Source organism: Galeopterus variegatus, unplaced genomic scaffold (assembly GCF_000696425.1).
Source record: "Galeopterus variegatus unplaced genomic scaffold, G_variegatus-3.0.2 Scaffold205, whole genome shotgun sequence".
Classification (NCBI taxonomy): Eukaryota; Metazoa; Chordata; class Mammalia; order Dermoptera; family Cynocephalidae; genus Galeopterus; species Galeopterus variegatus.
The window spans coordinates 859,699-872,891 of NW_007726316.1; the positions used below are offsets into that span (position 1 = coordinate 859,699).

The following is a 13,193-nucleotide window of genomic DNA, read 5'->3' on the forward strand; positions in this document are numbered from 1 at the left end:
ATTAAAAAAAATAAAATACCTAGGGAACAATTTAACCAAGGAGGTGAAAGACCTCTACAATGAGAACTACAAACCACTTCTGAAAGAAATTAAAGAAGACACAAAAAGATGGAAAGATATTCCATGCTCTTGGGTTGGATAATTAAGATGGTGAAAATGTCTATATTATCCAAAGTGATCTACAGATTCAATGTAATCCCCATCAAAATACCAATGACATTCTTCACAGAAATGGAAAAAAAAAATCTTACCCTTCAATATGGAACAACAAAAGACCTCAAATAGGTGAAGCAATCCTGAGCAAAAAAAATAAATAAATAAAGTTGGAGGCATAACACAACCTGACTTCAAATTATACTACAAAGCTATTGTACCCCAAACATCATGGTAAGGGTATATAAATAGACATTCAGACCAGTAGAGTAGAATTGAGAACCCCAAAAACACCCATCAGGCTTACAGCCATCTGATATTGGACAAAGGCAACCAAAATCTACATTGGGGAAATGACTGCCTCTTCAACAAGTAGAGCAGGGAAAACTGGATATCCATATGCAGAAGAATGAAACTAGATATGCATCTCTCACCATACACTAAAATCAACTGAAAATGTATTAAAGACTCAAGTATAAGAACTGAAACTGTAACATTCCTAACGGAAAATATAGGTGAAACACTTCATGAACTAGGTCTGGACACAGACTTTATGAACATGAACCCGAAAGCACAAGCAACAAAATAAAAAATAAAAAATAAAAAATGGGACTATATCAAAGTAAAAAGCTTCTGCACAGCAAAGGAAACAATCAACAGAGTGAAATGACAACCTAAAGAGTGGGAGAAAATTTTTGCTAACTGTGCATCTGACAAGGGATTAATATCCACAAAATATAAGGAATTCAAGCAATTATACAATAAAAAAACTAATAACCCAATTAAAAAATGGGCAAAGGAGTTGAATAGACATTTTTCTTTTCCTTTTTTTTTTTTCTTGTCCTTTTTGAGACTGGCCGCACTGCGCTCAGCCAGTGAGCGCTGTGAGCACACCGTTCATCCCTATATAGGATACGAAACCGCAGCGGGAGCGCTGCTGCACTCTCAGCACCACACTCTCCCAAGTGCGCCATGGGCTCAGCCCTGAATAGACATTTTTCAAAGGAAGAGATATAAATGGCCAACAGGTAAATGAAAAAATGCTCAACATCACTACTCATCTGGGAAATGCAAATTAAAATCACATTGTGATATCACCTCACCCCAGTTAGACTGGCTATAATCAAAAAGATGGTGAATAACAAATGCTGCTGAGGGTGAGGAGAGAAGGGAACACTCCTGCACTGTTGATGGGACTATAAATTAGTGCAACCACTGTGGAAAACAGTATGGAGGTTTCTCAAACTACTACAGATAGATCTTCCAAATGATCCAGCAATCCCACTTCCGGGTGTATACCCAGAGGAAAGGAAATCATCATGTCGAAGTGATACCTGCACTCCCATGTTCATTGCAGCTCTGTTCACAATATCCAAGACATGGAACCAACCTAAATGTCCATTAATGGATGACAGAATAAGGAAAGTGTAGTATATATACACCATGGAATACTACTCTGACATAAAAAAGAATAATATTCTCCCACTTGCAACAAAATGGATAAGCCTGGAGAAACTTGTGTTGAGTGAAGTAAGCAAAGCTCAGAGGGATAAATACCACATGTGCTCACTCATATGTGTGAGCTAAGAGGGAAAGAATGAAGGAAAGAAAGACCGCAGTAATGCATTGGCCTTGCCAATGGAGAGAACATTCCTTGGGCTACAAAGATGAGTGGGGGGAAAAGGGGAGGGGGAGGGAGGTTGGGGATAATTGTGTGGGGGACATGAGGTACAAATGCAATTTGTGGTAATAGGCATGCTGCCAGTATGAATCTGGCCCTAACATCATGTATATAAGAGGTAAAAATCAGCTTTGTATCTCATGAATGTTCATAACCAATAAAAAACAAAAAAGAAATCAAAAACAAAAACAAAAAAAAATCCCACAAAGATTATGAAGGTGCTGTTGGTACTAATACCTTCTGTGTCATATATGCCTCTCATACCCAGGAGCTAATGACTTGTCACCTAAACTCTGAGTCAGGCCATAATCAGATATCTCTTTATGGATGCTTTGCTAGTAGTGACAGCAACCATAGTAGAAAAATGGCATCCAAGCCATTTGATCCTATGAGTGGGGCTCACTGGAGGAACCTAATTAGTATTCAGAGACCTAGCTTGAAGGGAATCTAAGAATGTAGTCTTTAGCTTTCTACATTGTGGTATATAATGGCATGTGGAAGGGAATGGGAGTAAATGACAACTTTCAACTAACTTTACTGATATCAGTTTTATTTGCAAGAGTTACTGACACTTTTTCAGAATTTCATGAGTTCGAACAATATATTATTTAACTATATTTAACCTACAGACTAAATTTGTTTTATTATCAACTAGATTCACTTATTCACTGAACATATATTTCCTGAATACTAACTCTGCACCAGACAAGCTCCAATCTGTTGAGGATACAGCTATGTAATGAGTTTACTACAGTCCCTACATTCAAGTAACTTGTGGTCTACCAGACAAGATAGCCTATAAGAAATGTGTGTGGATTGGTGGCTTTATAAGAGGAGCATAAATGTGCTCCTGCTCAACCCTCATCATGTGATTTCCTGCATCATCATGGGACTCTGTAGAGAGTCCCCACCAAGAAAGCCCTCACCAGATGTTCTCCCTGGACCTTGGACTTCCCAGTCTCCAAAACTGTAAGAAATAAAATTCATTTCTTTATAGATTAACCAGTTTCAGGCATTCTGTTATAAGCAACAGAAAACTGAGTAATACAGTGCTTATAACAGTTCGTCAAAAATCTCAGTTCATGGGCCGGCCTGGTGGCGCACTGCTACAGTGCGCTGCTTGGGAGTGTGGCGGCGCTCCCGCCGAAGGTTCGGATCCTACATACAGACCGGCCGCTCACTGGCTGAGTGAGGTGCAGGTGCAACACCGAGGGTTGCGATCCTGTTGCCAGTCCCGGTCCGGTACGGGTGCGACACTGAGGGTTGCGATCCATTGCCGGTCACGAAAAAAGACAAAAAGGAAAAAAAAAATCTCAGTTCATACATTGAGCTGTATAACACTGTACTTAGAGGTACTGATCGTCCTTCTATTCCTCATTTTTATTATTGAGCATTGTCATGCCATTTACCTATCCACTACATTATGATTTCTTGTCTCCTTTCACTACTAAAATGTTCAGATTCTTGGGTAACAATCCTTGCCACATCGTACTTGCAACATGACATTTGTATCTCTGCATTGTACTGAAAGTATTCCTGAAGATTCTTCTTAGCGGTTTCTCTTAACATCTTTCCTTACTTAGTTTTCACTCTGCTGCATTTGGCCATGATGTATTCCATCCTGAATGATTTTCTGCACTCCCTTCCCACACTATTATCTTAATATATTTTTTGGTTCAATGAATTTTAATTCAAAATGACTTCTTTAATATATTTATATATATTATCCATATGAGATAAAAAGAAAAATTGTAATACCCCTTATCAATGTTTTATGTACTCCTCAAATTCCTCTTTTGCTGCCTATCTCACTAATTCTTCCACTTTCTCCTGAAATCCCTACTATAGTCCTTAGCTACCTATACTCTTCTTTCCCCTACTCCCCATATTATAATTACATACATTCATTTCTTCTCTCCACTGATGGGCAGGGATTGGCCCCAGTACAAAACCTTGCATTAAATGGATACTAATAAACATGACTTGAATTATGGAACATCTACAAAGAATGAGATCAAGTTGATGATAGAATAGAAAAGGTTAAGTAAGAGGAAAAAATGCCCTCACTACTCCTTGTGTGCTAGAGAGGAAAGAAAATGTACTATAACAGCAGGCTTAAGAAATGCAAATATATAGACTTAGGTGACATTAAGGAAGACATTAAGTAATACTCTACAGATAAGAAAATTTTTAGAGAATTATTTCTTTTTTTTTCCTTTTTTGTCTTTTTTCGTGTCCGGCAATGGATCGCAACACTCAGTGTCACGCCCGTACTGGACCAGGACCGGCAACAGGATCACAACCCTTGGTGTTGCGCCTGCACCTCGCTCAGCCAGTGAGCGGGAACCGGTCTGTATGTGGGATCTGAACCCTCGGCGGGAGCACAGCCGTGCTCCCAAGTGCTGCACTGTAGCAGTGTGCCACCGGGCCAGCCCTAGAGAATTATTTCTGAAGCCAGGAAATAAGCAAGTGGGAAAGACCAAACTTCTGAGAATAAAGAAACAATTTAAAGATAGAAAAATACCACCAAATTCTAAAAAGGTAAAGTACTCTTGGCTCAGATGGCCTCAAAACTGAGTACTACTGAATTCTGCACACAATCTAAGTAATTAAATAACTTAGCTGTAATATCTAAACACTTTTTTTTAGGAAAAAGTGAAATTATACATGATGTACGTAGACAAAGGGAATGTTTTGGGATTTAGAAGATGCTGAAATTATAAATATCAATTACAAGGTTCTTAGAGGAAACAGGATAGAAAGGGGAACAAGAATGGCTGACAGAATGATGCATGAGATTGAGTGGATGCTTTTGAAGAAGGATATGTTTACAAATAATCACTGACAGGGACATAAGAGCCTTTAAGTTGGAGACTAAACCAAGTGATTTGAAATGATAAGCAAAACTTACTTTTTTCTCTTTATAGGATGATAATGATAATGTTTATTATTAAAAATGAACCACAAATATGAACAATATAAAATGGCCTATTTTATAGATTCTATACTATTGATTCTATTATTTCATCACAGAAAGATAATTAAGTGTCCTCTAGTTCTAGAGTTCCCTTTTGAGGAAAGCAAGAGTGGCTTCTGTTTTGCTTTCTGTCATATGAGTTTACTGTCCTAAACAAAGTCGATTGGGATCATGAAATAAAGCTAAAGTCTAGACCAGGAGCTTAAGAGGTAGTCTGACATAACAACTCCATCTAGTATGCATATGCCATATTGGATGCTAACTACTAGGCTCAGTAAGATCCTCTCTCTTAGTGAGTTTTGTTTGAGACATACACATAAACACACTGAGAAACACACAAAGAAACAGAAGCAGTTATAAGAGTAGAAGTAGAGGGCATAGAAAAAGAAACAGAAATAATGAATAAGACAGAGAAAGAGTAGAACGAGCCATAGAAAGAGAAAGAGAGGGATGATGAGAAAATCAGAATCATGAGAGAATAGGAGCCTAATTCTGGACCGATGATGAGATAACTGATTCCTCAGTGTTGCTTTTTTGTCTTCAGTTGTGAAGGACTACTGTCTTGGTTTTTCATAAATCTTGAATGGGAATCTGTTGAGAAGGGTTCACTGTGGCTCCTCACTTTGCTGGGAAACATTAAATAAAATTTTATTACTTATGTAAATTTAAGCAATTCTTTTGACTAAAAGATTCTAACATAGAATCATGATGTTCATTTTTGAAAGGTGTGTTTTTTTTCAGATAACCATGAATTATGAACATCTCATTATGTCAGCAAATATATTTCTAAGATATCTTTTTTATGGCTGTATAGTAGATCTTCTCATGGGTATATCATAATTTATTCAATTCATTCCCTTTTCTTTTGTATTTAGGTTGTTACCAATTGTGGATACTAAATCATGCTGAAATGAACATCTTGTGGCTATAATTATTTCCTTTTGGATAAATTCCTAGGACCTTTCTATGTCAAAAGATATTACTATTTTAAAAACGAATTTCTCCCTAGAAAGTTATATCAATTTATATGCTTCCCCAAAGTATGTAAAATTATCATTTATTTTTATTCATATGCCCATCAATAATGGGTATTAACATTACATTAAAAATAAACCATATGGCTGGAAAATAAATGATATTGTTGCTACAATTACAATTTATCTGATAACTTGTAGACGTAAGTGTGTTTCTACATTATTGACCATCTGTATTTTGCTTGTTTTTGAATTACCTATTCATATCTCCTTACAATATTTCTACTAATGTAATTTTCCTCGTTTTCATTTCTGAGAACTTTTATTAAGCTAGTCACCAGTTGTCTCTCCTAGTATTTGATTTCTTTCCCTTAGATGTAGTTTATCGTTTATTTTAAAATGCTATTTGCTGCATACAGGCTTTTTATAAATTTATATTGAAGTACATCATTTCATATTTTGAGATTATTTTCTAGACTAGGCAATTTTATTAAGTGGCCTAAATGTCAATGGAAAGAATGCTTTAAGTTTTCTCATTTGGTAAAAAGAAATGACATTAAACAATAAAAATCAGAAAACTTCAGACAGTTTCTCCTAATAATGTTATAAATGATTTAAAATTTTATTACCTAAATTAATTTATAATTGAATAAAATACAGCTAAATATAAGAACTAATCCTGTCTCAACTCATATCACAAATGATTCTCTTAAAATCACAAATATATGTTACCAAACTCTGCAAGAGACATGCCTTGGGATATGCTTAAAATGATATCAATGGAGTATTCCACATAATTTATGTAATTTTATGCATAAAATTATATGTTCAAATGTCAAGTTACTTAGAGTAAGTAAGTCATCGAAAGTAAAAAAAAAAAAAAATTACTAAACTAAATCACATGGAGTCAGGCTATCAAGGAAATCTGCATATGCCCTGATGTCAGAAAAGCCTTTTACCGTACATCTGATAAAAGTTATTTTTTACTTGGTTTTCCTTTCATCCATTATTTCCTCTGGGAATAGCTTAGGTGATTCAAGAACATTACTGCAGACAGGATGGCTCTGCTTACTGTAATGTTGAATTCACCACAATTTAATAATAAAATAAACGCTTCAAAAATTGCCAAGTAAATATTTCTTATGGGAGCTTCAGTAAAATAATCATGATCACGTTTTTGAGAATTATTTCAAGTACATTTGTACATGTACTCCTTACTGTTCCACATCACTCTGATCAATTTATATTTGTAATCCTGGTAAATTACAATGCATTAGAGTGCTCATATTTCATCTTCCATGCTACAAAATTAGCTGATTTAAAAATATCTGTTGGACGGGAAAGAAGAGAGAAAGTGGAAATGCACATGCATGCAAACACACACAGACACGATGATGGCTACACTATCTTTCATTTCATACATTAGTTGCAATACTATCTTTTCACTACTTTAAAATTTTTTATAGAAAAATATATATCACTTTTCTGTACCATCATTGTATTAGTTTGTCATAACCTATAGTGTTCTGTTTTCTGCTTATTTTAGAATTCTAGTCCTGTGTGCTCAACTCAACTGCTAATTCTTATGTTTCATTATATAATCCACATAAGCTAACATACTTCCCAAAGTAGATGTATTAGGTGTCATACAATTCTCTTGCTGGAACAATCCATTTATCCAAGTGTAGCTCATGACAGACATTAGACACATTTTACTGTTAGTTGTCTTGTTTTATATTCACCTGCAAATAGACCTTAAAAGCATCTTAGGTGGGTCTGGAATGGGGAGCCCAAGTACTTGTATTCTTTTTATTGAAGAATGTGGGAAGATTATTTTTTTTACTTACTATGTAAGTGAAAACCTGAAAACCAGCCAAGTTAATATTAGTGGTCAGTGGGGTGACAAATGTAGAACTAGATTTCCCTTGCTTCGATATCTGATTAAATCCTAATAATAAACTTGTTCATTTTATATTTTGTCTCGCAATTCTAAGAAGAAGAAATTGGGGCTCAAAAAACATACTTTGCTCAAGTACACACTACTAGTAAAGTCATGTTTCAAACCAGTGTCACTCTGACTTTGAATCCCATGTATGTTAGTTTCACAAAACCATGTTGATAGGTTATTAATGCTTGGGAGGATGAGCAAACCCTTTAACTGGAACTTGCAGGATGAAGATTTGTGGAGCTGAGTGTTTCAGGCAAAGGACGTAGCATATATAGTGAACGTTCAAAGGCTCAGATCCACAGAGCAGTTACATTCTCTTGAATTATGCATGCTTAGTTTGCATACATTACGGTTTCTGAACCTCTGCACTTTTGACACTGGGACTGGATGATTATTTGTTGTGGGAGGGTGTCCTGTTTATTTTAGGTTGTTTAGCAACATCCCTGGCCTCTACCCACTAGATGCTTGTAGCACTGCCACCACCAGTTGTGATAACCAAAAATGTCTTCAGAACATTGCCCATGTTCCCTGTAGGGCAAAATTCTCCAGGTTGAGAACTACTCATTTAAAGTTTTTATGTTAAGAGGTGTTAGGACAGGAAGCTCCATAAAAGAGACTGGAAGGAGCTGCTGAAGAGGTAGGAGAAAAATCAAGAGGTGTAATAGATATTAATGATAAGGGGGGGCAACAGTAACAATTGTTGATGAATATTCATGTAAGACAAGGACTCAACATTGGTTTTGGCTTCTGGTAGCATGTAGGTCTTCAGTAACTGTAATAAGAGCAGTTTTGATGGAATGGAAAAGGCAGACTCCAGTTTGCTGTAGGCTACTCAGAACTCAGGGAATCGGGGCATGAAAAGAGTAAAGCAATTCTCTTTTCTGAGCTCACAAAAACATATTACAATGGGAGACTCAAAGCTGCTCCTGATGCTTTGGCTGAGATGTAAATGGACTGTTACAAACAGGCATGACATATGAGGGTCTAGAAGTAATTCATCCACCACAGTCTTAACAGGAACCATGAAAGAACATTTTGTACAGGTTTCCTCGCATCACCTTCAAAAAGACTGTAGACACTTGTTAAAAATGATCAAAAGTGAAGAAAATAACTCCTACGGAGGAAAGCTAAGTTTTGTGAGTATTTTTAGCATAGAAATAGAAAACCTGTAGAATAACTTAATTACTGTTTTCAAGAATATAAGAGTTTGTGTAAAAGACATTTGTATCAGATATTTTCATGCTCACATAAGAGAAATGGACTTAAATAAAACAAGAAAGACATTCTGGAAATGGCTATCAAAAGAAGATTTGAGATTCATATTTTTCAAAAGATGGTGTCCATTATGTAATACAGGAAGTGTTCTATTAAAAAAGAAATTTACCGAGTAAAATGTATTTTCTTGATTTATTACTATTAACTTTCAGAATTCTGATTTACTTGCATTAACTTCCAAGAATCAGGTACAGTGCTTTGATTTATATATTGTGCACATTAATGAATCCTAAATTTTAAAGTTGTGATTTAGTATGTTAGTTTATAAATCTTAACTTTAAACTTCCAATATAGTGCTATGACTTATGGGCACCAAGTTTCATTCTATTTATGAATCATAATGTTAAAGTTCTGATTTAATACAGTAGTTACAGTAAGAAGCATTAGTACAATAAAATGTGGAATTCTTAAGAGACAAAGATAAAACCGATCAATATTTCTCTATGCAGCACACTGTACATAGATTCAGATACAGAGCCATACTTAGTGGTAGGTTTTGAATAGAATACTAAGATAAGGCTAGGAGAGAATACAATGAAATTTTAACAACTGTTTGAAGGAAGTGCCTTCCCTTTTTATAAGACCCTTCATGGTAAAAGTGAGCAGTTTTGAGCTCTTATACCTCTTCTAATTTTAATAAGTAGTCAACAAAACACATCCTCAATGCTGCCTAAGATCAATATCTTAGTAAGATGACCAAATTGTCTTAATTGGCATACCTATAGCTTTGGTTAATGTGCCTTACAGCAGCCTTGGAAATGATTCTCTGAAATTGTTCAGCCTGCAAACATAGTACTTAATCACAAGTTGTACATGAATACCACCACGAGCTTCTAATTTCATTTTCCATCCCGACTCTTCTTCCTCATCTTACCCGTCCTTTACTCATGCACTGTTCAATATGGTAGCCACTAGCGACATGTGACTATTGAGCACTTACAAGGTGGCTGGTCAGAGTTGACATGTGCTGTAAATAGAAATATATATTAGTTTAGAAAGAGGGGAAAATGCAAAATATTTCAATAACCATTTTTACATCAGTTACACATTGAAATTATAATATTTTGGGTATATTAGATTGAATAAAATGTATTATTAAAATTAACTTCACTATTTTAATTTTTTTACTTTTTTAATGTGGCTATTAAAATATTTTAAGATACCTATGTGGCTCACATTATATTTCTATTGAACAGCACTGTTGTAGTCCTTCCACTATTTTTCAGAATAGAAACACCTACAAGCTGTAACTCCTTCCAAGTATTTCACTCATGTCATCATGAACAGCATACTAATAGGCAAAAAGTTGGGCAACCAAGAATATATTTTTTTATGTTCGTTGCCCTTTACTTAGATCAACTTGACTCTCATTAGGAGAAATAAAATAATTTAGAGCCAAACATTTCTGTCGTCTATTATGCTTGGTTTTTCCTTCCTGGATAGGTTATAATTTCATTTAATCTTTCCAAGTAATCATTTATTGACTGCCTACTTTCACTTAAACTCTATGTGAAGTGCTTTCTCTAAATATTATTTCATTGAATCCTCATCACAGCTATAAAAATTGGATACTATCAATACACCGGTTCTCTTAACATGGACTCTGAGGCACAGATAAGTAATTAAACCGAGATCACACATTGGCAGAGTTAAAAGTCAAAGTTAGAATCTGTTTTCTCTACTTCATACGTTAAACAGCTGCTCAAGGCAGACATTTGGAATCTGCAGCTGTGAGCCATGCCCCAACTTGTTTGCTAAAAAGAGACATATAAAGCAGAAATGTCAGGATCTCAGCCCAAACCCCATACTTTACACTTTACATTCTTGCCTTTCTTTTTGACTAAAGCTATGTTAGGGAAACCAGCTAATGCAGCCTGAACTACTGCTAGATCTGTCAGACAAGCTAACTGGTCATGCTGAGCTCCCAGATTGTGGTTCTAAATAAATTTAGTGGAGCATGAGAAAGACGGTATTCTGAGGATATGATGGAACTATTCTGTTTCTGTTTTCCTAATAGAAATGGCCATTTGTGGCCTTGTGGGGCTTCCTTCTTAATTAGAGGAAACCTATCAGCTTAGATGATGTGAGTTTACCTAATCCTGCTTCACATGCTTCTGAAGAGGAGAGCAGGAGGTTGGTAGCTTCATACACTGGTGTGCCAGTTATCTTTTTCTAACCACAGTCATTCTGCCTTGCTTTACTACAAATCCAATAGCAAACCCTTACTTTGCTTTGAATGTTCCATTCTCCGGAGATAATGTGTAGAGTTCAGAGAAATTCACTGAAATAACAATAATAACAATGATAAACTTGAAATTGGAGGATAGAGGCAGTTTTGAATTGAAATTTGAGCCAGAGAATATCTTTTAAGCTTACCAATTGAGAAATTAGCATGCTGACATGGAGTGGCCATAATAACATCCAAGAAAACCAACCAGCGAAACTAATAAACAAAAATAGCTGTTATTGAAAACTAATACACTACATAATTAAAAAAGTGAAATTTAACAATTTGTTGCTTGAGATAAAATAACTTTTAAAATTCTCCTGACTAACAAAATAGAGAAAATGAACAGTATTGTTTCTTTTCTGTATATGTAAAAATGTAAAAAAGTCGTAGATGTAGTAGTCCATATTTTAAAAAAAAAAAAAAAGCTAAAGATGAGTGGTCAGCAAACTAGGACTCTACAGACATTTTACTATTTTCTGAGTTAACCTTCTTGAGACAGCAAATAAAAATTTGCTTGTCAAATGCAATGTAATTTTCTTTTGTTGCTAGCTAGTTCAAAAGCACGATGTAACAATGAGTTGAAGTGTTCTTTTCCGACATTGTCAAGGATCATTTCAGGACCAATAATTCCATCATCAATGAAAGCTTTAATTAAAGCAGGGAAAAATAAAAATGGCAATCAACAGCATCCTAAACTTCAGTTTTGTATGCATGTCCTATCAATTGACACACTTCTAAGAAAGATGCCTGGGACAAGAGCATCACTTTTTGAGGAAATGAATTCCAATGTTAATTTTATCTTTTAGAGAAAAAGCATGATAAAATACTGAGTACATATCATTTATTTTTATTCAAATTTCAAGCTCAAAAATGTTATATTTAAGGTATTCATTAGGATATCTTAGGTATACATCATTGTTATATACTGCAGAAAATAAACATTAAATTAAGTGGAGATAATAAATCGATACTGGGACTGAGGTGACACAGCAGGATCCAGAGATGCAGCCACAGTGGCAGCCTTGAACTCAGGTCCCAGCAGAGACCTGAGGATAGAGCCACACAGCGCTGCAGGCCCTTTACAGCTGCTCTTTTTGCCCTACACTTTCAACGGAGGTACTATATTGGCAATTGCTAGAGAAGATTTTTCAGTTGCTGCTTCTGACACTAAACTGAGTGAAGGGTTTTCAATTCATACCTGGGACATCCCTAAATATTACAAATTAACAAAGTCATTGGACGCAGCGGTTTTCATGGAAATTGTCTTACCCTGACAAAGATTATTGAAGTAACACTAATGCTACATAAGCATTTCAATAATAGGGCTATGACTATGAGGGCAATTGCTGCAATGATGTCTACAATCCTGTATTCAAAGCACTTCTTTTCATACTATGTTTACAACATCATTGGTGGATATGATGAAGAAGGGAAGAGAGCTGTCTATAGCTTTGACTCTGTGTGGTGCTACCAGAGAGACTCCATTAAGGCTGGAGGTTCAGCAAGTACCAAGATTCAGCCCCTGCTTGACAACCACGTTGGATTTAAGAACATGCAGAGTGGAGTTTGTCTCATGTCCTTGAGCAGAGCCATATGGTTGGTGAAAGACATCTTCATTTCTGCAGCTGAGAGAGACATGTCCACCAGCATGCACTCAGGATCTGCATTGTAAACAAAAAGGGTATCACGGAGGAGACTGTTCCCCTGAAGAAGGACTAATTTATGTGCTGTTACCATTAATCAGTTCAAATCTGGATAATTTTGTACTTTGGAACTGTCAGGCAAATTTGCCTTATTATAAAATAAAGCTAAACAAACAGGATACTGGACTGAGACTAGGTTTTTGTCATTTACACGTATGCTGATCATTTAAAATGTTAACATTTCATAATCTCACCAAAACTCACGCAGCTTCCAAATTATCACCATTTTTATTTGATGAAAAGTTATCACTT

The 13,193-nt window shown here is 35.6% G+C and overlaps 1 protein-coding gene across 1 annotated transcript in view; it reads left to right on the forward strand.

Annotated features, from left to right (window-relative positions):
• Positions 1-12,957, forward strand: part of LOC103584968 (proteasome subunit beta type-1-like) — a 267,943-nt gene extending 254,986 nt beyond the window's left edge. Inside the window, 3 exon segments of the mRNA XM_008565818.1 lie at positions 12,220-12,465; positions 12,468-12,884; positions 12,887-12,957. Coding sequence (XP_008564040.1) covers positions 12,220-12,465; positions 12,468-12,884; positions 12,887-12,957 — 734 coding nt within the window.
• Positions 12,958-13,193: the final 236 nt, after the last annotated feature.